This window comes from Cornus florida, unplaced genomic scaffold, assembly GCF_030987335.1.
Source record: "Cornus florida cultivar Cherokee Brave unplaced genomic scaffold, ASM3098733v1 CherokeeBrave_3.0.0_Hap2_Chr02, whole genome shotgun sequence".
In the NCBI taxonomy this organism is placed as follows: domain Eukaryota; kingdom Viridiplantae; phylum Streptophyta; class Magnoliopsida; order Cornales; family Cornaceae; genus Cornus; species Cornus florida.
Genome location: NW_026775572.1, coordinates 78,086,681 through 78,111,369, shown reverse-complemented (window position 1 = coordinate 78,111,369; position 24,689 = coordinate 78,086,681). Strand labels below are relative to the sequence as shown.

General features: G+C 37.5%; 1 protein-coding gene across 3 annotated transcripts in view; it reads right to left on the bottom strand.

Moving 5' to 3' along the window:
* LOC132295356 (ATP-dependent DNA helicase homolog RECG, chloroplastic) overlaps nt 1–24,689 on the bottom strand; it is a 115,338-nt gene that overhangs the window by 3,661 nt on the left and 86,988 nt on the right. For 2 of the 3 annotated variants that reach the window (XM_059793585.1, XM_059793586.1), the window contains exons 16-18: nt 17,375–17,533; nt 16,682–16,765; nt 9,074–9,646 (exon numbers count right to left, since the gene is read on the bottom strand). In XM_059793585.1, coding sequence (XP_059649568.1) covers nt 9,074–9,646; nt 16,682–16,765; nt 17,375–17,533 — 816 coding nt within the window. Of the gene's footprint in view, nt 1–6,860; nt 7,226–9,073; nt 9,647–16,681; nt 16,766–17,374; nt 17,534–24,689 lie in introns of those variants that run through there. The other variant, XM_059793587.1, reaches the window with a different exon arrangement.

The window sequence follows — 24,689 nt, the reverse complement described above, 5'->3', positions numbered from 1 at the left end:
AAATCAGATGCCATACCAGCCATGTGATCAGTGGCTCCTGAATCCATGATCCAGGGTGACCTACTAGATAATATGGAAACCTGATGTGCCGAATGAGAGGTACCTGTCTGAGCGAAGTTAGAGGTGGAAACAGAGGAATGTTGTGCTAGTAGATCCTAGAGAGTATCAAGTTTAGCCCTAGACAAAGAACTCGGTGGCCCTGAGGAGGCATGACCAATAGAAGCAGTCCCATGCTTTGTAGTATGTGCTGTAGATAACCCCCTAAATGAACCAGGCGTTGGCTTAGCATTCGCATTAGTAGGAGCTGGAGTAGGGCGACCGTGTAGATTCCATCATGTTTGCTTAGTGTGGCGTATAAGCCCACAATGATCACACCTCAACTTGCTTTTGTCATCATGTTTCTCTCCTTTTGGAATTGGGCTTGTTCCATTGTTGTGTGGCAAGAGCAGACCTCTCAGACAATGGTACTTCTGATCAAGCTTAGTATATACGGGTGCAGACATAACCTTTATTCTACTCTCCTTAGCATGGATATACGAAAAAACATCTCTAACAGAAGTAAAGGTTGGATACCTGCCTAACACTTGTACCCTGGCATGCTCGTATCTCGGATGCAGGTCACCCAAGAACTCATAGATTCGATTCCTTTCTACCATAGCATGAAATGCTTTAATATCAACTGCACACACATGTATGTAGTCTTGGTAGTCATCTAACTATTCCCATTTACCACGTAAAGTATGGTAATATATAGCAAGAGTTTGGTCTTCCTGCTTGAATCTTGAAATCTGTTGTTGGAGTTTATACAGTTTTGTAAAATTACCAACCGAGGAATACGTCTCTTCCACAGCCGTCCATAGCTCTTTAGCTATTTTCACAAATAGAAACCCTTTGCTGATATGTGGCTGCATTGACTGCAACAACCATGTCATAATAGTGGTAATACAAAGGCCTGGATGGTGATCACTACTACCTCCCAATACTAGAGTCATACTGGGAGAAGACCCAACTTCTTTTAAAGTCACCTCTGAGCTAGACATTTTATCAAACAGTATATGGGTATACAATCCTCAGAAACAAAAGCAACAACAAAACACATGGAAAACCACCTCTCTAACCTACAACTTTAACAAGAAAGATTACCGTCTTTTGAGATGCATAAAAAAGCAACCACGCAGTCACCACACAAACCTTAGAAAGCAACAAAGTAGACCATACCAAAATCGTGAACGACGAAGAAAAAACAGATCTAGTGAACACGTAAAAAACACCAATCGAGACTGCAATAGATCAAAAACAGGTCCAAATTTTTTTTGAAATCTTGGATCCGTGGTACGTGTGGATGTGATTAACACTTCTTCCTTGCAAACAAATCCCATCATGGAATCTCTTCAAAACCCTTCACACCCACTAGGGTTTATACAAACTTAGGGTTTCAACTACAAACCTAGAGCTTTACAAACCATGCTCTGATACCATGTTGCCTTTAAGATATAATCAAATCAAGAGTAAGTGATAAAGAAGAAGAAAAAGAGAAAGAAAGCGGATGAGAGAAAAAAAGAGAGAGATGGGGAAAGAGAGAAAGAATGAAAGAATAATTTCATCCTTCCACCACATTCTATTGATAATAACAAGTTTCAAAAATTACATATAAGCCCTAACATTATAAAGGTAATAACAAATAAGCCCCTGACAACATACAGTTCGGGTTTTACTGTCCATAGCTGCAAACTGAGACTGATCGATGCACCAACTTGATGTAAAAAACGCATTTCTCCATGGAGACCTTGAGGAAGAAGTGTAAATGGGGCTACCGCCAGGATTTGAAGGTAATTTTGGAGAAAAGAAAGTATGCAGATTAAAGAAATCTCTTTATGGGCAGAAGCAATCCCCACGTGCTTTGCTTGAAAAATTCACCAAGGCTGTTCGGAGTAAGGGTGTTGAATAGGAGAGATTCAGTTTTAATAAGACCGGATTTTAGGGGATATGATAGGTGTGTAAATATAGATAGTCAATGACTAAGAATTAAGAAATTATGTTAATGTACATCCTGTAGTTTCCTTTTTTAGCTCCTTGTATTTCCTATTTAACTAAAGCACTGTAAACCATTCTTTGTACGACAATATATAGATTCTTTTCAATACCTTGAAATTGCCTATTTGGTATCAGAGCCTCTTACCGATTCTTCTGAAAAAAAAAAAAAAAAACCCCTAGCCGTCATTTTTTCTTCTAAACGACCCTAATCATCATGTCTGATGACATACCTGAGTCCAAGACGAAGACCTCTGCGTCCCAAGTCCAAAACTCTAAAACACACTCAGTCCAAATTACCATAATTAGGCTGAACGGTGAAAACTTCCTTCGCTGGTCCCAGTCCGTGCTGATGTACATCCGAGGCAGAGGCAAAATCGGCTACCTGACGGGAGAAAAGAAGGAACCGAAACCTGAAGATCCATCCTACTCGACCTGAGATGCAGAGAATTCGATGGTGATGACCTGGCTGGTGAATTCTATGGAGGAGGACATCAGTTCTAATTATATGTGTTACCATATAGCAAAAGAACTCTGGGACAATGTCAACCAGATGTATTCAGACCTGGGAAATTAGTCTCAAGTCTATGAACAAACGCTGAAACTCGGAGAGATCCGTTAAGGAGATGACAGCGTTACAAAATATTTCAACTTCTTAAAACGTTTGTGGCATGACCTTGATTTGTTCAGTGATTATGAGAGGAAAACGCCTGAAGATTGCAACCATTACAAAAAGACGGTGGAAGACAACCGTATCTTCAAGTTTCTCATTGGGCTCAATGTCGAGTTTGATGAAGTGAGAGGCAGAATAATTGGACAACAGCCCCTGCCTTCAATCGGTGAAGTCTTCTCCGAGACCTCTGCGCTGGTCGCATCTGAAGCGAATATTGGCAGGAAACATGATGAAAAGCCTCGCCTTTGGTGTGACCACTACAACAAGCCTCGCCATACTCGTGAAACTTGCTGGAAAATTCATGGTAAACCAGCGAATTGGAAGAGCAAGCACGAAGGCAGATTCTACCAGGAAGGCAGATTCAACCAAGCCCCATCAACTCATGAAGCCGAGGCACTTCCCTTCAGCAAAGAACAGATGGATCATCTTCTAAAATTGCTGATATCCAATTCCTCATCTAGTACTCCTAATGCTTCTCTTGCTCAAATAGGTAACAACTCGAAGGCCTTATCTTGTCGTTCAAATTCCATTGTTACCCCATGGATCATTGATTCAAGGGCTTCTGACCACATGACAAGTTTTTCTCATTTATTTCAAACTTATTCACCCTGTTCTGGCTTTGAAAAAATCAGAATTGCCGATGGTTCTTATTCTCCTATTGCAGGCAAAGGTTTGGTCAAACTTTCAAAAATTATTGATCTTAAGTCCGTCCTTCATGTCCCTAAGCTTGCTTGTAACCTTTTATCTGTTAGTAAATTGTCCAAAGACTCTAATTGATGTGTTCTCTTTTTTAAATCCGATTGTGAATTTCAGGACCAGAGCTCAGAAAAGACAATTGGCAGTGCTAAGGTGATAGATGGTCACTACTATTTTGAAGATGATATTTCAATTAATAAAAAGACTCAAGGCCAGAGTAGTTTTCGTTCTATCCCTAGTTTCCCTTATCTTAAAAAATTATTTCCTACTTTGTTTAAAGGATTGGATTGTTCATCAGTTTATTATGAGAATTGTTTTTTATCAAAGAGTCATTGTATTACGTATTCTCCCAAACCTTACCAAGCATCAAAACCATTTTATTTAATCCATAGTGATGTTTGGGGCCCTTCCAGGATAACAACTCTTTCTGGAAAAAAATGGTTTGTGACTTTTATTGATGATTATACTCGTTTGTGCTGGGTGTATTTAATGAATGAAAAATCTGAGGTTGAAAAATTATTCAAGGATTTTTATATGATGATTGAAAATCAATTTCAAACAAAAATTGGCATTCTTTATACTAATAATGACACCGAATACTTTAATGAAGTTTTAGGCAGTTTTTAACCGAAAAAGGAAATTTTCACTAATCCACTTGTGTTGACACGCCCAACAAAACGGAATTGCTGAAAGAAAGAATAAACATTTACTTGAAATTTCTCGTGCCATCATGTTTTCAATGAATGTTCCTAAGTATTTGTGGGGTGAAGCCGTTTTAACAACATCATATTTGATTAACAGGATGTCTATTCGTGTTCTTAACTATATTACACCCCTCGAAAGCCTTACATTTTTTTTTTTTCTTGAAACTCGGATCTATTCCAACCTGCCTTTGAAAGTATTCGTATTCGGGTGCACTGTCTTTGTCCATTTACCTAGTAGACTTCGGTCTAAATTGGATCCTTGGGCTGAAAAATGTGTATTTATTGGGTATGCCCCGAATAAAAAGGGGTACAAATGCTTCAATCCGAAAACAAAATTTTTTTTTATCAGTATGGATGTCTTGTTTCTAGAAAATCATCTTTATTTTCAGAAAACTTTTCTTCAGGGGGAGAAAGAGAGTGAAGAAAACTTTTGGGAGATTTCTACTAATATTCCCTTACCTAAAACTATTGTCTCACACTTTATTACTCCGAACACTGATCTTTTTAAACAGGGAAATGATGTTCTAGAATCTGGCAACCCGAGGCCTCCTAGTCCTAATTTGCTGAGCCTTACTGTATCTCTAACAGGGGGAGAAATTCTACCAACGGCCCCAAAAAAACCGAAAAAGACTCGTCAAAAGAGTAGAGAGCCTATTATTGAACCTGAGCAAGGCCAATCAGAGGTCTCGAACAACGACTCCCTGAACACTCAAGGTACACTAAATCCTAACTTGTCTGCAGTTGTCCCTACTATTTCTGATCGTACAGAGTCACCTAGCCAAGTTCCTGTAGACCTTGATATCCCTATAGCTGTTAGAAAAGGAACCCAACCTATACCCAGCATCCCATTGCCAAATACTTGTCTTATGATAACTTTCCTATAAACATAGGGCCTTTACTTCAAATATTTCTCACTTGTTTGTTCTAAGAAACATTCAGGAAGCACTAAGGAGTTGGTAAATGAAATCTAAGGTATTTCTTGGGAATAGAAGTTGCAAGGTCAAAAAAAGGAATCTTTCTGTCCCAAAGGAATTATATCCTTGATTTGCTCAAGAAAACCGATCTATTGGTGTTAGCAGATATGATAGGCATGTTTTATGGAATGACTTAACGTATTAGTAGAGATTTAATTATGCTATAAAATATGCCATAAGTTATAAAATATGATATAGAATATGCTGTGATTTGATTTAGATTTTATTTTATTTTCTTTCTTGTAATATGAGTATGTGCTCTTTTATATCTATAAATACTATAGTTGTGAATGGGTGACTAATCTCATTCAAGCCCATTACACAATTCTCTCATTTTCTTCTTTTTATACTTCTTCTTGGTATCAAAGCCAACACCTGTCCACACCTTCAGCAGCCTTGACACTTGTGCGACAGCCATCTTAGGTTGTTTGTGACATCTTGTGACGTTGCCCACACATGTTTTTCTGTGTTGCAGTTTTGCGATCGAAAACAGGTATTTTTAAGTTTTACAATTCCTTTTTTACTCTTCTAGGGTTGGGTAACTTGGGATAGTTGGTCTCCAACACCTAGAAGGGCTTGGGTAAAAAATTTTGAGTCTACAGAGAGGTTTCGGATATTAAAGAGGTTGTCTGGCTATATTCAAGCGGGCAACGCTCCCTGAAAAAAGTTTGTATTTGGACTTTTCGGGAATGGTCTAAGGAGACATTGTTATTATTTATGGTCTGATGAGACCCTTTGAATTATTAATAGAATTTATGGTGTTTTTTGGAGTTGTTTATTGTCGTGTGACAGATTATGGTAGATTTAGGATCCTCGACTGTTAATTCTCTTAGCTCAATTTCTGTGGGTGAGACGTGTCACCTGACTAAACATGTTCGTTCTAATTATCCAGCTAGTAGTAATAAATCTGCTTTAACACCTTTTGATCTTGTTCAATCAGATGTGTGGGGTCCTTGCCCAATTACTTTTAGCCTTGGATTTCAATATTTTGTGTTGTTCATTGATGATCATAGTCGTGTTACATGGATTTATCTTATGAAAACCAAAAATGAAGTGTACACCATTTTAAAAATTTTATGACAATGGTTTAGACTCAATATAGTCGTACCATTAAAAAATTTAGATTTGACTAGGCTACGGAGTACACTTATGGGGAGGTACAATGGTTATGTACAAAATTTGGGATTGAGCATCAAATGTCTAATGTTAAAACCCCTCAACGAAATGGCCGTTCTGAGAGAAAGAATTGCCACATCCTTGACTTAGCCAGAGCAATCTGCATTGGCATGAATGTTCTCGGGAAATGCAGTTCTTACAGCTGTCTATATCATTAATAGAACTCCTTTTAGGGTTCTTAACTTTGCAGCCCCACTCTCAATCTTACATCCCAATTCATCTCTGTTTTTTTATTCCTCCGCAAGTCTTCGGGTGTGTGTGCTTTGTTCAGCAGTTGGGGTAGACTTGTACAAAGCTTGACCCTAAGCCCAATGGTGGAAAAGGAGAGGTACAAACGATTAGTTGGAAAGCTCATTTACTTATCCCATACTAGGGCTGATATTGCATATACTGTGGGAATTGTCAGCAAGTTCATGCACACTCCCACAGTATATGCACACACACTCCCCCTTATACTCCAGCAGCTAATCCCCCCCAACTCAAGAAACTTTTGAAAAACATTAAGAACAAGTAATTTTGCATCAAACTGATTTTGAATTTCAGCATAAAAGGATTGAAAAACAGAGAATACTTGAGATCTATCTTTAAGAATATAAACCCAAGTCAAACGTGAATAATCATCAATAAATGACACAAAATCACGAGCACCAAATAAACCAGTAGTACGAGCTGGTCCCCAAACATCCGAATGTACTAACTCAAAAGGTTTTAAACTTTTATCAAAACGAGACTTAAAAGTAGCCCGACGATGTTTACTAAGTTCACAAGTAGTACAATTAAACTTAGAAAAATCAACTAAAGAAGGGACGAAGGCTCGAAGACTATTTGAAGAGGGATGTCCAAGGCGGTAATGCCACTGGTAAGCTGAAGAAGAGGTGGAATGTAGAGCTGTCGGAACAGTAGTTGGCTGAAAGTAGTAAAGACCATCCTTCTCAAACCCCCCACCAATCGTCTTCTTCGTCTTGAGAATCCTGAAGAACACAACGGGAAGGACAAAAAGTAACTGAGCAATTTAAATCTGATATGATTTTGCGAACTGACAATAAATTGAATGAAAATTGAGGGATATATAAAACTGATGAAAAAGTGAGACCCGAAGTGCGGAAGGTACCAATTCGATGAACAGGTGATTTGGCACCATTCGCTATAGTAACAACAGATGGTGAGAACATGAAAGATATCAGAAAGAAGAGATGGGTTACCTGTCATGTGATCGGATGCCCCTGAATCAATGATCCAAGGTGTAGAAGATGAACCATGGAGACACGTATTACCTGAAGTAACAATAGTAGTGGTGGAGGGTTGATTTGCACGCTCACGCTTTACCAGTTTGGTGTTGGTGATTGACCCAAGAAGATGGGATTCCTTAGTATCCATCACAAGAGCTGCCAAACAAATGAGATATAATAGCAAGAGGGAGCCAAGAAAAGAGAACCAAGATCTAGCCGAGATGAACCCGAGAGAAATTATCGAGGAGAGAGCCGAGGAGGGATCCGAGCGAGATTGCTGAGAGAACTGAGATAACTGAGGAGAGATCGTCGAGAAGAGATAGAGAGAAAGTTAAGATGGAATCAAGATCGGAGTCTTAATAAGACTAAAAAAAAATTTAAAGAGGGATTGATTTCCGCTTTGATACCATGTCAAAGTTGAAGAGAAATAGAAAATGAGGAACATGAGAATATACATGGTTCAGCTACTAGGGCTTACATCCATAGCACACAAAACTCAAAGGGTTGCATATCTTTATTATACTCTCTCTTAAGATTGTTTACAATGAGCACCTCTATTTATAGGTGAAAGAATAAAGCGATAAATATGAAAAATACATTCATGAAGGATTCAAAAAATCAATCCCATAAATCACTCCAATCATATTTTATCATAGACTAAAATCACTCCCACAATATTTTTGGAGTAATATTATGTGGAGTAATTTAAAGTTCCTATAATAATATTCTCCAACACCCTCCCTTAAGTTGGTACACGAAGATTTTAACTTAAGTGTCCAACTTGAAACTAAGTACGAAGTTGTTGAGAGTCCGAAGCGAGCAAAGATCCGAGCGAGTGATCCAAAGATCGGAGACGAGTTGATCCGTAGATCGGAGACGAGTATAGAGTATGGTATGATAAACCTGCTCTGATACCATGTTGAAAGAGAGAGAGAGAGAATATATGAAAACTTATATGTTATTGAGTAAGTAATACAATAATACAATGGTGTTTACATAGGAAAAGCTACGGTGGAGAACAAGAAAACCCTATACATGGTAATTCTATATATGGTAATGAGGGGTAGGTGACATCTCATACAATACTAATTGTACACGTGTGACAACTCATACAATACTGTACAACAAAGAAAATTAACAAGAACTTCAGATGTGGGTATGACTGAATGCATAAGTTTAATTATCAGCACATGTAATTTAATTCACTTTCCATATCATACACAACACACAAATCATGCACTTTGGCATAGAAATCAAAATCGCAGCCAAGAATATTAGATATGTTTGCATACTTTGTTTTACGTGAGAGTAGATGATTTTCTATATGTATATATCTTTGTTTTGTATATATTTCTCTATTCAAATATGTATGAACAATAGTCTGACCATCAAATGGAAGAAAGCAGAGGGATAAACCTCATAAACATAGTCAATATTGACAAACAAACAACACAAGAAAAAGATCATCCAGCGAATAACAGTTTAAATTATCCTTATTTGAAGTTAGAAATAATTTATAAAGAGACTTAACAAATTCATCATTACTGCCTAGCATCTGAGAATAAGGCAGTTTAGTGGAACAGTAATTACCAGTGCAGCAAGATGTGCTTCTTGCAGAATATTTCCATCTATCTCTAATCTAGCAACAGGAAACTCAGGAAGGTGTCCGGACTGTTTCTTCCCAAGAAGGTCACCTGGCCCACGTAAAATAAGGTCCATGTTTGCCAGGTAGAAACCATCCGATGATTTTTCCAGCACCTTTAACCGGCTTAGGCTACTGGCTGTAGATGTAATTAGTATACACTTGGATTTCCTTACTCCACGTCCAACACGCCCTCTGAGTTGGTGGAGTTGAGCTATTCCGAATCTCTCAGCATTCATAACAATCATCATAGATGCATCAGGAACATCAACACCAATCTCAATTACTTGAGTAGAAAGCAGTATATTAACATCTCCGGATCTAAACTGTCTCAACGCTTCATCTTTCTCATCGCTCTTCATTCTTCCATGTAACAACCCACATTTGTAACCAGAGAACCTACTAGATATTATTTCAAGATCAGCTGAAGCAGCACGAAGCTGAGGCAGTTGCTCAGACTGCTCAATAACTGGATACACTAGATAAACTTTTCCACCTCCTTTTAATTCATCCAGCACCATCTGTTATATTAAAATCCTTGATATCAGTAAGATAAAATGATTCGTTACAATTACACTGCCAAAGTTAAAATTTGATACAGTTAATATTATGAATTACTGAAAGGTTCATCCTTCCTGAAGATATCAAGAGATGCAAGTAGTTTATTTTCAGATAAACCATAATTTTAAAATGCAACAAGGACCAATGAGTAATTGTCACATGTTGGCTTACCACGTACCTAAAAAGCCAACAACTTCGGACACCTAAATCTGAGCCGATGTTGGCATCCTTCTGAACTGAGTCGAAGAATATTCGCATTTTTTTTTGTGACATATGCAATGAATTTATCATTATGTTCAATATTTGGTGAATTAAGATTCACTGACAACCAAAGACAGTTATAATCTTCATATAACAGCCTTTTACCTTTTTTAATTGGCCACTGAAAACATTTGTCTATTATTCCCCAGAAAGGCCCACATATAAAGATACACCTAAAATCCATGCTGTAGAAAACAGAGAGACTTGGACAACATTTTGTAATCTGTCTTAGTCTGCTCTTCTTGCTTTTTTAAAGGTCTTTTCAAGACTGTTGGATTTGTTTTGAGGTTTTAATTATCCTCTCATTTTGTATTCTTGTACCATTTTACTGTATCAATAAAATAACCACATTCAGGAAAAAAAAATACGGAGAGAGAACACGAACCCAGGTCCTTGTGTTCAGATTCCCTTAAGTAGTCACAATCACCAACCCCATTCACATTTCAGTACATTTCACATGCATGCCCATGACCAAATTCATATCTAAAGAGAATTTTGATTTACTTTTAATTGGCAGTAGGATTTACAGAATCACATTCTCTTCTTTCATAACTTTACATATAGATGTAAACTTTATAAATGCTCTAGGTTAAAGCAGGTGGTGGAATCAGGTGGTGGTCAATCATTGTTATATGTGCTTGTGCAATGAGGAGTCAGTTGATCACCTCCTTTTACATTGCAGCATGGCCAGAGATTGTTGGGATTTGATGCTTGGTTTATTTGGGGTCCATTGGCCTATGCCTTGTTCCTCTAGAGGGTTGATTGAGGCTTGGAGAGGCGTCTCTGTTGGGGCTTCCATTCAGGATGCTTGGAGGGCTACACCGCTTTGTATTTGGTGGTGTATTTGGCTCAAGAGAAATAGGAGATATTTTGATGGAAAAAAGAAGTCTGTTTCTATGCTTTAGTTCTTTGTTATTTCTACTCTTTTTTGTTGGGTTTCAGAGAGAGATTATAGATCTACAGAGGAGATTATTGTTTATATGGCTTCTCTGAAGGTCTAAGGCGCCCTTTGGCCCTTTTGTTTCTTTGGGTTCCGCCACCCTTTTGAGCGTTTTTAATAAAATCTTACTTATCAAAAAAAAAAAAAAAAGCAGTCTCCAACAGAATTTCAAAAAATTAAGTACTATCAGCATCATTTGTGAACCATTAACTAATTCAACTGTGCGGCTCCACTATTCTGGTAATAAAATGGTGAAGATGTTAGTAATGGGAGGAATAAGTTCAGAAGTAATAACCTAAAAACTCATTAAAGCTGGCTTTTTGAGCAACTGACTGAACCGAGGTAACTTTTATGCTAAAAGGCCTAGTAGATTGGTCAAGCAATACAATATCTTATCCAGAGAAATATAGTAAAAATGTTTTAAAGCAGAACAGTGTGTTAGGCACCCAACAAATTGGGAACCTTGAGAAATCAAATAGAAAAGGCAACAAAAACTAAGGTGAATCATCTAGTGATCTATGCAGATACTGCAAACTTCTATGCTCGTTACTGAACCCGCAAGCTATATACTTTGCTGTTGACATTGTTCTCCAGTTCATGCATTCTTTACATAAACTGCTCCAAAAAGCAGCATGACAGCATGTAAATTATCTGAAGTATGCAATCTTCATGTCAAGGTAAATTTAGTGTCTATAGAGATCCAGAAGGTAAGTGGCTTTTAATATGATTGACAGAAAAGCGGCTGAGTATCACTGGATATCAAAATGTTCTGTGTGTGTATATACTAAGACCATGCATTGTCTTCATCAATCATGCTGGAATGTAGTAGATAACTTTTAAGAAATTAAAGGTGCAAAGATTATACATTACAATCAGTAGGTGAATTTGGGGTGGTACTGAAAAATTTTTGGAGAAAACTTTGGTACTGAAGAAAATAAGGTGCTGCAAAATATGGGGAATAAATTGTCAATTCAAATTTAATTTAAACAGAACAGCTTCTGCTAAGTTTGTTCAGTGATATGGTACTTAATAAAATGTCAAGTGTCTAACACTGAATATTCGGACCATTTGTAAGTTGAAAATGATGTTTAAATGGTAAGTAATTGTGCATTATCAAACACATTTAATGTATAAACCATTAAAACCTTTTCGACTTTCAGCACTTAATAGGTTATCACATAAGCACTTAGATATCAATAATTTATGTTTCTGACTGCTCTGCTGTCAATGGTCCACATCTGACTTCCGTAGTTTTGCAGGTTGTGATTAGATGACAAGAAAGAGTCACCGATACATGTTAGTAGTGAGGTATGGTGCGAAAGCACAGGCAAAAGCAGAGGATGGAGAAAAATAGCTCTTATACAGCTTACAAGGTCAGTTGGGGGACTTGGGTTCTCAGTTGTTACTCCCATATCGCAATACATCGTTTATCTTCATCTTATAAAATATCTGCAAACTAGTTATCATCTGTGTCTGTCCCTAATAAGTTACAGGAAGCTCTTGACAACCCCAAGTGGAAAGCTGCCATGATTGAAGAAATGGAAGCTTTACAGAAAAATTCTACATGGGAACTTGTTGAGCTACCAAAGGGAAAGCAGACAGTTGAATGAAAATGGGTATTCACAGTGAAGTATAAGGTAGATGGTTCAGTGAAGAGGTTCAAAGCAAGATTGGTAGCTAAAGGTTATACCCAAACCTATGGGATAGACTATCAGGAAACATTTGCACCGGTAGCGAAGTCCACTTATCCTTGGCTACAAATTTAGAGTGGCCTCTTCAGCAGTTTGATGTGAAGAATGCATTTCTTCACGGCGATTTAGAGGAAGAAGTATACATGGACTTTCCTCCAGACTTTGTTAATTCCTCTAAAAGAGGAAAGGTATGCAGATTGAGGAAATCCTTGTATGGACTCAAGCAGTCACCTAGAGCTTCGTTTGGCAAGTTTACTCAGGCCATAAAGAAATATGGATACCACCAGAGCCAGTCGGATCACAATCCCTTTCTCAAACATTCACTTGGAGGTAAGATTACTGCCTTAATCATGTACGTGGATGATATTGTTGTGACTAGTAGTGATGGTAAGGAAATGGGTAAGCTGAAAGCATATCTAGCAAAAGAATTTGAGATCAAAGACCTTGGGACTTTACAATATTTTTTGGGCTAGGTCAAAGAAGGAGATCTTTATTTCCCAAGGAAAATATGTCTTAGACTTATTGGCTGAGACTGGAATGTTGGCTTGCAAACCTGTTGATACTCCAATTGAACAAAATCACAGGTTAGGTGAATGCACAAATGATACACCTATAGACGGAGAGAGATACCAAAGGTTGGTTGGGAAGCTAATATATTTGGCACATACTCGCCCTGACATAGCCTATGCGGTGAGTGTAGAAAGTCAGTTCATGCATGCTCCTTACGAAGCACACAAGTTGGATGTAAATAGGATTATCAAGTATTTAAAATCAGCTCCTGGAAAGGTCTGGCTATTCTCCAACCATGGTAATCTCGAACTGGAAGGATATACAGATGCTAATTGGGCAGGATGTGTAATAGATAGAAGATCAACTTCAGGATACTGCATCTTTGTGGGAGGGAATCTAGTCACGTGGCGTAGTAAGAAACAATCTGTTGTGACCAGATCCAGTGCTGAAGCAGAATTTAGAGCCATGGCTCATGGTATATGCGAGATGTTGTGGCTGAAGGCTTTGTTAAAGGAGCTGGGCTTTAATTCTAGGGATCCGATGAAGCTTTTCTGTGATAACAAAGCTGCCATTAGCATTGCTCACAATCCAGTTCAGCATGATCGTACTAAACATGTTGAAGTGGATAGACACTTTATCGAGGAGAAGTTGATAGGTGGATTAATTTGCACTCTGTTTGTGAAGACAGAACATCAGCTTGCATATTTTTTACAAAGGAAGTGTCAAGTACGACTTTCAATTTGGCACTTGACAAGCTGGGCATTCAAGACATCTATGCTCTAGCTTTAGGGGGAGTTTTTGAAGATATATATATAATTTCCCTTGATTTTAGGGATTTGATTGATTTCTGACTTTTGTAAATTAGAACAAGATTGTATGACAGATTGATTGCAGTAAAATAGGATAGATTGATTGCTTTAAATTAGGAACAAATTTGTAGGAATATTCTTTATTCTTTTCCTAGTATAGCTTTCCCTCTTTCCTATATACTTGTACAAGATGTTAATGTTAATATATGAGGCAGAATATGTTAATATATGAGGCAGAATTTCTACATCTCTCCTCATCCGTGGATGTAAGCCGATTTTGGCTGAACCACATTATATCTTGTGCTTTGTGTGATTCCTTTGTTGGATTTCTTTTGATCTCGTTATTCGCGCGCTTCCGCCGCCCAACATAAATGGATGCTCTTCAGAAAAACCAACTTGGAAACTTATCTCTTTACTTGTTAGGGCTAAAATAATGGGGTGTAAGTGGGTCTTTACACTTAAATACTTGGCTGATGGATCTATTAATCGGTACAAGGCTCACTTGGTTGCTAAGTGATTTACTCAGATTCCAGGGAAGGACTTTAATGCTATCTTTGCTCCAATTCCTAAGTTAACAACTGTTCGCCATCAAGTGTCACTGGCATCTTCTCATTCCTGGCCAGGATGTCAAAAATGTGTTTCTTAATGGAAATTTACAAGAGATCATCTATATGGATCTGCCACCAGGTGTTCAGGCTGAGGGGGATTATTTGGGTAAGGTTTGTTGGTTGCAGAAGTCTCTTTATGTCCTAAATCAGTCTCTAAGAGCTTGGTTTTGTCGGTTTAGTGTTGTTATTATGGGAATGAACTTTATACAGTGTCACACTGATTATACGTGCTTTGTTTGGAGACACATGAATGATAGATGTATTATTATCTCAGTCTACATAGATGATCTAGGAAGCACGGACACACCAAAATGGGCGAAGAATCCGTGTCCGACACCGACACTTGGAGGACACGCCCCGACACGTGTTGGACACGCCAAAAAATGTGTCTGGAATTAGTATTTTTTTCAAATTTTCGGACACGGCTCAGACATGGCACGGACACTCCACGGACACGCGTCCGACACGCCAGGGGTGTCTATCCGACACGCGTGTCTTATTTTCGGGGGTCTAAAAGATAATTTTTGAAAGAAAATTGGGTTAAAGTATAAATATGTGAAGTTATTTAACAACTTTTACTCACTTATGTGGTCAGTACATAATAATTTTAAACTTGTAATTAAATGATACTAGTTATTATTCTAATGTCCTGTTTTTTATTTGGTTTTATAACTCTGCAACATTGTTCTTTTATAGTTTATTAGTTATGAGTTATGAGTTGTGTATTTTATTCATTGTGCGACTGATGAAAAATAGTAACACTCAGTAATTTTTCAAATACTACATCATATATATATATATATATATATATATATAGATATATATACTATTCGCCGTGTCCCCACCGTGTCCGTGTCCTAATTTTTTTGGATTTGCCGTGTCGCCATGTCCGTGTCGTGTCATATCCGTGTCCCATATCCATGTCCGTGCTTCTTATTAGATGATATTTTTATCACGGGAAATGATGCCTCTGGAATTGCTCAGGTTAAGAAGGATTTGGGTTAGTTCTTTGATATAAAAGATTTGGGTCCCTTGCGGTATTTTCTTGATATAGAGGTTGCTCAGTCGAGTTATGGCATATCTTTGTCTCAGCATAAGTACACTATGGATCTTCTTCGGGAAACAGGAATGATAGGGTGTAGACCTGCCTCTACTCCTATGAATCTGAATCTTAAACTTTCTGCTGAATCTTGTTACTTGCTTCTGTGTATCAACATTTCATTGGTTGTCTCATTTACCTAACGAATACCAGGCCAGATTCTACTTTTGCAGTTAGTGTTGTAAGTTAGTTTATGCATGCTCCGCGTTCATCACATTTGGATACAATCTACCATATGTTGAGATATCTCAAGACGTGTCTTGGCTTTGACTTATTTTATCCATCTGGAGTGTCGTGTTTTCCAGAAGCAGATTATTGAGGATCCAAATTAGACACGCGTTCTACTTCTAGATTCTGTACTTTCTATGGCATTCCACTTATATCATGGAAAAATAAGAAGCAAGCAAGTAGTGTCTAGGTCATCCACTGAGGTTGAATATCGTGCTATGGCACTGAAGATTCTTCTAAATTGTTTTGTAATAATAAGTCTACTATCATGCTTGCTTCTGATTCTGTTCTCCATGAGAGGTCCAAACACATTGAAGTTGAAATTCACTTCATTCGAGCGAAAGTTTGGTCTGGTGCTATTGTTCCGGTTTTGTTCGTTCATCTGATCAAACAGCCGATGTGTTTACTAAGTCAGTGGGGCCATCTTTACTTCAGTCCTCAATTGGCCAGCTGGGTTTAATTGACATCTTTGCGCTAGCTTGAGGGGAAGTGTTGGAATCCACATTTTATTTTGTCCCCGTAATTTCAGGTCCCGTGATTAGTGGATCACTGTTAATTAGGGATTTTAATTCATTTGATTTGATTTTATTACTTTATTGTAACCCTAGTTGGTAAATATAAATACAAGTGTCTGCACTCAATTAGAGGCAACCAATTACACAATTTATTTTTTCTCTTTTGGAGATAAATTTCGGATACCATAAGGAAAAAACCAATTTGTAATATTCATAATAGTCATTTATGAAGTGTATATATATATGTGTGTGTGTGTGTACAAAAATAGAGAGAGTTCTAGATGCATTTTAAGTAATAGGAAATAATGACGGTAATTATATTCAATAAACTCACCTGATAAACTTTCTCAAAACCATTCTCATTTCCTTCAATAGTATACGTTTGAACTGGCGTTCTTCCAGGAGGCAAATCAGTTATCTGTCATATTAAGATACCAAAGAGAATCCATCAGTGGTCAATAAGAACTTAAAGTATGAAATAAGAACTTAAGGTAACCAAAAGTTATATGAATCACCAACTTAATTCAACTAGAATAGCACTGGACTTTCAGTCTTCAAACCCTAGCTTGAAAGTAGTTCTGTTTGAAAGTAGTTCAACCACTCAATTTTCTAAATCGATTAGCTCTAGCCTACTTCATTAACACACCATGCACCAGACCTCAATTTTTTCCATGGACTCTATCTCAGGGTATCAAAAAACAAACTGGCAGATATAAGACAGACAAACTCACTCCCCTAATATCTCTTTTCAACCACACCCAAACTTTAGGCTTCAGAACATAAAACAGAAATTACCATTCAAAAAATAAATAAATAAATAATAGAAAATGATTAAAAAAAGTAGTAAAAACACAAAAAATAAGCCATTCCATAATGTCAAAGGGTAGAGGTCCCCTTTCATTTTATCAGCACATTTCTTTTATAATAACCAAAAATTTGAAATGATTTTTTACGAAAACCATTCAACTATAGGAACATTTGTACAAACATGACATCAAACTATAACCAAAATATTAAACTCAAATACCTGTGTCAATGACATGTCTCCATATAAAGCAAGAGCAAGTGTCCTTGGTATTGGAGTGGCTGTCATAGCCAGAACATGAGGAGCCATAAATGCATCACCGTTCGAGGAGCCATCTGAATTAGTCCTGGCCATTCTTGAACTTACAGAGTTATAATATAACTGCACATATTAAGAGCATCAATCAATTCCTACTATAAAATGGAATAAATGCTTGTTGTAAAGTATAAATCATATGTGAAGATAAATTAAACGAGAAAAACATAGGTATTACGTGGTTTAGCCGCTAGGGCCTACATCCACGGCCCAAAGAGCCCAAAGGGCTACATCACTTTTATAGTACTTTCCTCTTTTACATGGACTCTTCAAAAGCAGTGAAGTACCCATGTCGGACACATATCCCTCAGACATGGGTATGGGATATGTGTCCGACACTTCTGGTTGGACATGTACTTAAAAACTAAAAAGCATATCCAATCATTCAATTACATTATATTATTTCTTTAAAATGAGTTAAAAGCCTATATTGAACATTATATTAGATAAAAACATTACTTTACATTAGAAAATAAAATAAAATAATTAATAAAATGAATATTTAGCCGTGTCCGTGTGTCCTTCTATTTGGAGATTTGACACGTCCGACGCATGAATACAGACCCATTTCTAACACCCGTACCCGAATCCATGTAGCATAGGTACTCTCTCAATTTCATACACAATACAATGGTAGAGGCTCCTTTATATAGGAGAAGAAATTATGAAAATGGAATGAATTAGAACATAGGAAACAACGAGGATTTTTCTCCACTGATTCCTCCATTAAATCTTCAATAATGCTTAAAGAAAATCAAAAGTCACAAGGATCTAACTGTTATAGCAGAATGACAGTAATAGATCATGTTACAAAAAGGTCATATAGGAAATCAGAAGTGACCAGGATCACAATGCTATAGCGCAATAAATTAATGAACAATGCTTGGAAAAGTGCATTAAACATTCCTTCATAAATGAACAGTTGTTGATTATAGAAGTATGAAAAAGAGAGTTTTGGAGTCAACCATAAAGGAAGGAGCAAGTCAACGGGACGACAGCTTCAGTTTTGGACAGATCCACAATTACCCATGGTCAATATTATAAAATTGGATCAACAATGGATAAATAAATCAGATATGGACAGGCCTCAAGTAAATATATTTACAGGGTTTAAAAGAGATGACTAAAATATAAAGATAGCAGCTAGAATGCCAAGACATCAATCAACATGTCTAAAATTCAATAATAATCATACAAAACAAAACTATATCGAGAAGATTATTGGCATTTCAATGGAAATGTCAAAAATGACAATGAAATGTTGAAGAACCGCAAACTCGAAGGGATACAACAATATAACAAAGACCAACAGCAAAGTGATATTTTATGGTCTAGAGTGTGCTTTAGTAATTTCAAGGGTGATGAATCCATGTTTAATTTTATTCTCAATATTCCATTGAAATGAATAAACTTCGTTATGATAAACGCAGCGAACCAAACAACAATTACGAAACACGACAAAAAAAATAAACACCACACGAAGAACACAGAGATTTATACATGGTTCGGCAAAGCCTATGTCCACGGTGGAGATCCGGCGAAAGTCTTCACTATGTGTAAAATCGGAGATTACAAGTTTCAGCCCCTCACTCTCAATTCTATACGAATTTCAGTGTGTCTCTCACAACCCACTCCAAACCCTAAACACCCTTATATATTCGGCCCACACAAAGCTCAACAAACGGGTCGTCAGGTCGCAACACGACTCGGCACCAAATTCCGGCCAAAACATCACAAAATTAAAACAGATGATTGACATGGAGTTATGCCACTCAAATAATTTAGGTGTTTAATTAAACATGGAGCCAGCATCCTCTCAATATTAAGCACATGAAGAACTTAAAAAATGTTATGGTCACACCACTAGAAAATAGCTGCAATATAGTCTCCTTCTAACTCAACCCAGTATTGATGATCAATTTAATTTACTTCTCAAATATTGAACATTTACACTTAAAATATTATAACAGAAATGAGAAAGATATTCTTATTTGGAGTTGGAAATGTATTATTCATTACACAAATCCATATACATTGCATGCTTAGTACACAAGATATTTTATTCATAATGTTCAAACTTTATTTGTTTATCCTAGGGCTGCAACTCAGGCAGGCTCGGGTGGGCTTGAGCTGAAAAGGAAGAGATATTGATAACCCAACATTGATAAGCCCAACCCGAACCTGATTTCATTTCGGGCCGGGCTCAGGTTAATGTGTTGGGGTTTGGGGGGCTAAAACTTGTAATCTCCTAATTTTCGCATAGAGAAACCTTTTGCCGGATCTTCAATGTGAATGTAGACGCAACATGTGTTGAACCATGCTAAATATTTGTATTTTTTGTGTGCGACATGTTTACTTTTCTATCTTGACTCGTGATTCGTTATTGGTTCGCTGCGTTTGTCAAACAACAAATCCATCAAAAAGAAATCTTTTAACATGAGTATAACGAGTGCAGAACTTATGCGACTCTTTCCTGGTTTTTTTATTTGTATCGTTTTTTTATGCACCACGTCGCCCAGCTTTGATATGAGGAGTAGTCTGGTAATAAAGTTCTTGTTGTACAATATTGTATGAGTTGTCCCACGTTTATAGTTACATTACATTGTAGACTAGGGTTAGTATTTTCAGTATTCTGTAGCCTCCTTCACCTACCCCTCATTACCATATAAAGTATTTCCAAGTGTAGGGTTTACTTGTTCTCCACTCACCTACTCCTGTAGCTTCTCCTATATAAACACCATTGTATTATTGTATTATTCACACTAATATTTACTTCTTAAAAATATTCTCTCTTTCAACACGGTATCAGAGCGGAAATCGATCCCTCTTTAATTTAATTTTTTTTACAGTCTTATTCAAACTTCTCTCTCGGGTTCATCCCGGCTTGATCTTGGCTATCTCATCTCAGCTCCCTCTCACTCCTATCTCTCTCTTGTTCGGTAGCCCCCTTATGGATACAAAGGACACTCATCTTCTTGGGTCAATCACCAGCACCAAACAGAGAAACTTGAACTACTTTCAATGGTTTCATGTTGTAGAGGTATTCTTACGGGCTCGAGGAAAAATTTCCTATCTTCAATCAACCAAACCCATCACTGATGAAAAGATTATTGAGGCTTGGGAGAAAGAAGCTGCTTAGATTATGACTTATGTGATGTTGTGGCCCAAATTTGGTGCCCAGTCGCGTTGTGACCCGCTTACGACCTGACGACCCGTTTTTGCCATGGGTCGTGGACCCTAATTAGTCTCTTGTAGCCCGATATATAAAGGCACTTAGGGTTTGAAGTGGTGTAACAGAGAGACTCCGAAATTCGTACAGCAACAAAATGAGTGGTTAAAAACTTGTAATCTCTGATTTTACTCATAGTGAAGGCTTTCGCCGGATCTCAACCATGGACGTACGTTGTTGCCAAACCGTGTATAAATTTTATGTTCTTTGTGTGGTGTGTTTACTTTTCTGTCGTGATTCTTGATTCCATCTTAGGTTCGCTACGTTTGTCGTAACAACTTGGTTATGGAATAGCTTAGAGCCTGAGATCTTAAACGTGTCATTCCTAGAATCTGCCAAAGATATCTGGAAAATCTCAACATGTATTCTTCAGAGAAGAATATTTCTCATATTTATCAGTTGTACCACGATATTTTTCCAGCATGGAGATCGTTCTGTTGAAGATTATTACTCAGAATTGAAGTAATGTAGGACAGAATTGAAGGGTATGTGGGAAGAATTGAATGTCTACCAACCATTGACTACATAATTTAGAACAACAGAAATGGCACATGGGGAGTTTCGAATGGCAAAATTTTTATCTGGACTTAAACCCGAACTCCCTCCGATCAGTTCGCAGATTTTTTATGGCAAGGAGATACCCACGGCTAATGAAACTTTTGCTCGAGTTCGAAGAGCATATATTCAAGCCCCTGTGATTGAGAAGGTAAACCTCTCTGCTCTTGTTGTTCCCATTGAGCGACATGATACTTTCCACGGAGGACGAAGGGGGAGAGGTCCTTCCAACCCAGGCAGTGGTACTCATGGCGGTAGAGTGGGTCGCAACAACAAGAAGTGTACTCATTGTGGAAAACAATCACTTTGGGCTTCTTATGGCAAGCCAACTAGGGATAATCAAGCTTCGGTTCAGGAGAAGACTACTCCCACTCCTACGAATGAACAAGTTGTTTTGCCCAAGCCAAGTATGATCCTCTGGTAAAGCGTGAGTGTTTAAATCAGCTCTCCTCCTCCACCGCTACTATTGTTACTTCAGGTAATACATGTCTCCATGCTTCATCTTCTCACCTTGGTTCTGATTCAGGGGCATCCGATCACATGACAGGTAACCCATCTCTCATGTTTTCTCACCATTGGTTGTTACTGTAACGAATGGTGCCAAATCACTTGTTCATGGAATTGGTACCTTCCACAGTTTGAGTCTCACTTTTTCATCAGTTTTATATATCCCTCAATTTTCATTCAATTTATTCTCAGTTTGCAAAATCATATTAGATTTTGTCAGAAGATGTTATATTTGGAAAATATTATTGTAGGAACCCATAAATTACTCCTTGACAGAATATTTGATATGAGAATATCATAGGAGAGATTTTAGCCTATGATAGAATATTGATTGGAGTGATTTATAGTATTGATTTTAGGAATCTTCCATTAATGTATTTTCCATATTTGTCACCTATATTCTTCCACCTATAAATAGAGGTGATCATTATATACAAAGATTGAGAGAGAATATATTATTAAAGTGATGTAGCCCTTTGGGCTCTTTGGGTCGTAGATGTAGGCCCTAGTGGCTGAACCACGTAATATCCTTGTATTCTTCGTGTTTCATTTCTCTCTTCACTTCTGTTTATGCTTTACAACATGGTATCAAAGCCTAATTTCTCTTCCTAAGTTCGGACCCCTATTTTGGGGCATTCCTTTAGTATCTGAAATGTTGCTAAGGGTTTCTCGGTTCTATTTATGACTTATTTGGGCTATCGGTGTGTTCGGTAGCATTGTCTTCTTCTTTGCCGTGTCTCCGACATTTTTTTATTGACTTGTTTAGGCTGCCGATGTGTTCGGTAGCATTGTCCGTAACCTTCGCCATGTGTTCGGTGCTATGTGGACTTGTTTGGGCTACCAGTGTGTTCGGTAGCATTGTTCTTTGCATTCACTATGTCTCTAGCAGTTTTATTGTCTTTTTCCAAATCATTGGAAAATAATCTGTTTCATGATTTAATATGCAAGTTGAGCGTTATTTCCATACACCCTTAAGCTTGAGGGGGAGTGTCAGAAGATGTTATATTTGGAAAATATTATTATAGGAACCCATAAATTACTCCTTGACAGAATATTTGATATGAGAATATCATAGGAGAGATTTTAGCCTATGATAGAATATTGATTGGAGTGATTTATAGTATTGATTTTAGGAATCTTCCATTAATGTATTTTCCATATTTGTCACCTATATTCTTTCACCTATAAATAGAGGTGATCATTATATACAAAGATTGAGAGAGAATATATTATTAAAGTGATGTAGCCCTTTGGGCTCTTTGTGCCGTAGATGTAGGCCCTAGTGGCTGAACCACGTAATATCCTTGTATTCTTCGTGTTTCATTTCTCTCTTCACTTCTGTTTTATGCTTTACAACAGATTTAAATTGCTTAGTTATTTTTTCTCCCTCCTGTTGTGTCTTTCGGGATCTCAAGACAAAGAAGACGATTGGTGGGGGGTTTGAGAAGGATGGTCTATACTACTTCCAGCCAACTCTTGCTCCGACAGCTTTACATTCCACCTCCTCTTCAGCTTATCAGTGGCATTGCCGCCTTGCACATCTCTCCTCAAATAGTCTTCGAGTCTTGGTCCCTTCTTTAGTTGATTTTTCTAAGTTTAAATGCACTACTTGCGAACTCAATAAAAATCGTCGGGCTACTTTTAAGTCTTGTTTTGATAATAAGAGTATGAAATCTTTTGAATTAGTACATTGGGATGTTTGGGACCAGCTCGTACTACTGGTTTATTTGGTGCTCGTTATTTTGTGTCATTTATAAATGATTATTCGTGTTTAACTTGGGTTTATATTCTTAAAGATAGATCTCAAGTGTTCTCTGTTTTTCAATCCTTTTATGCTGAAATTTAAAATCAATTTGATGCAAAATTACTTCTTGTTAAAACTGACAATGCCCTTGAATATAAAGTTAATATTTTTCAAAAGTTTCTTGAATCAAGGGGCATTATCCATCAAACATCTTGTGTTATACCCCTCAACAAAATGGAATTGTTGAACGAAAGAATGGACCACTCCTAGCTATTGCTCGTGTCTTAAGAATTCAAATGCATGTTCTAAAACATTTTCAGGTAGATGCGGTTTTTGTCGCTGCTTATCTTCTAAACCGCATGCCTTCTAGGGTCCTTCAAGAAAATCACCCTTCCAAATGATGTTTTTTAATAACGACCCTTTTTTCATTCCTCCAAAGGTGTTTGGGTGTGTATGCTTTGTTCATAATCTAAGCCCGCGACGAGACAAACTTGATCCTCGTGCCCACAAATGTATTTTCTTAGGTTATTCTTGCACTCAAAAGAGATATAAATGTTATAGTCCAACTCTTCGAAAACAATGTGTGTGCAGATGTAACTTTCTTTGAGGATGTTCCTTATTATTCCCAGGATGGCAATCGTTTGGAGGACTCTGTTCTTCAAGAGTCTATTCTTCCAACTCTAGTTTTGATTCTGACATCCCACCAACCCTTCGTGTCTATGCTCATCGCCGGAAAAGAGTAGTTAATTATGTTCCAACGACTAAAGTAGTACACCCAGCCTTGCCACTTCCACCGGTCGCTTCAACACCTGGAGATTCTTCCATCTCTCCGGACTATGATCTTGATTAATCTATTGTTGTTCGAAAAGGTAAAAGGTCTTGCACCAATCACCCTATCTCTAATTTTGTATCATATGATAAATTGTCCTTCTCCCTTCAAGTTTTTCTTTGTCATCATCCTTTATTGCTCTTCCTAAGTCATACAGGGAGGCACTTTCTCATCGAGGGTGGAGGAAAGCTATGGAAGAAGAAATTAACACTTTAAAATTGAATCATACTTGGGACCTTGTTCCTAACCCTGACACTCAAGTTGTTGGTAGTTTTCACTGTTAAACAGAAGGCCTGATGGTATTGTTGACCGTTTTAAAGCTCGACTTGCTGCTAAAGGCTACACTCAAACTTATGGC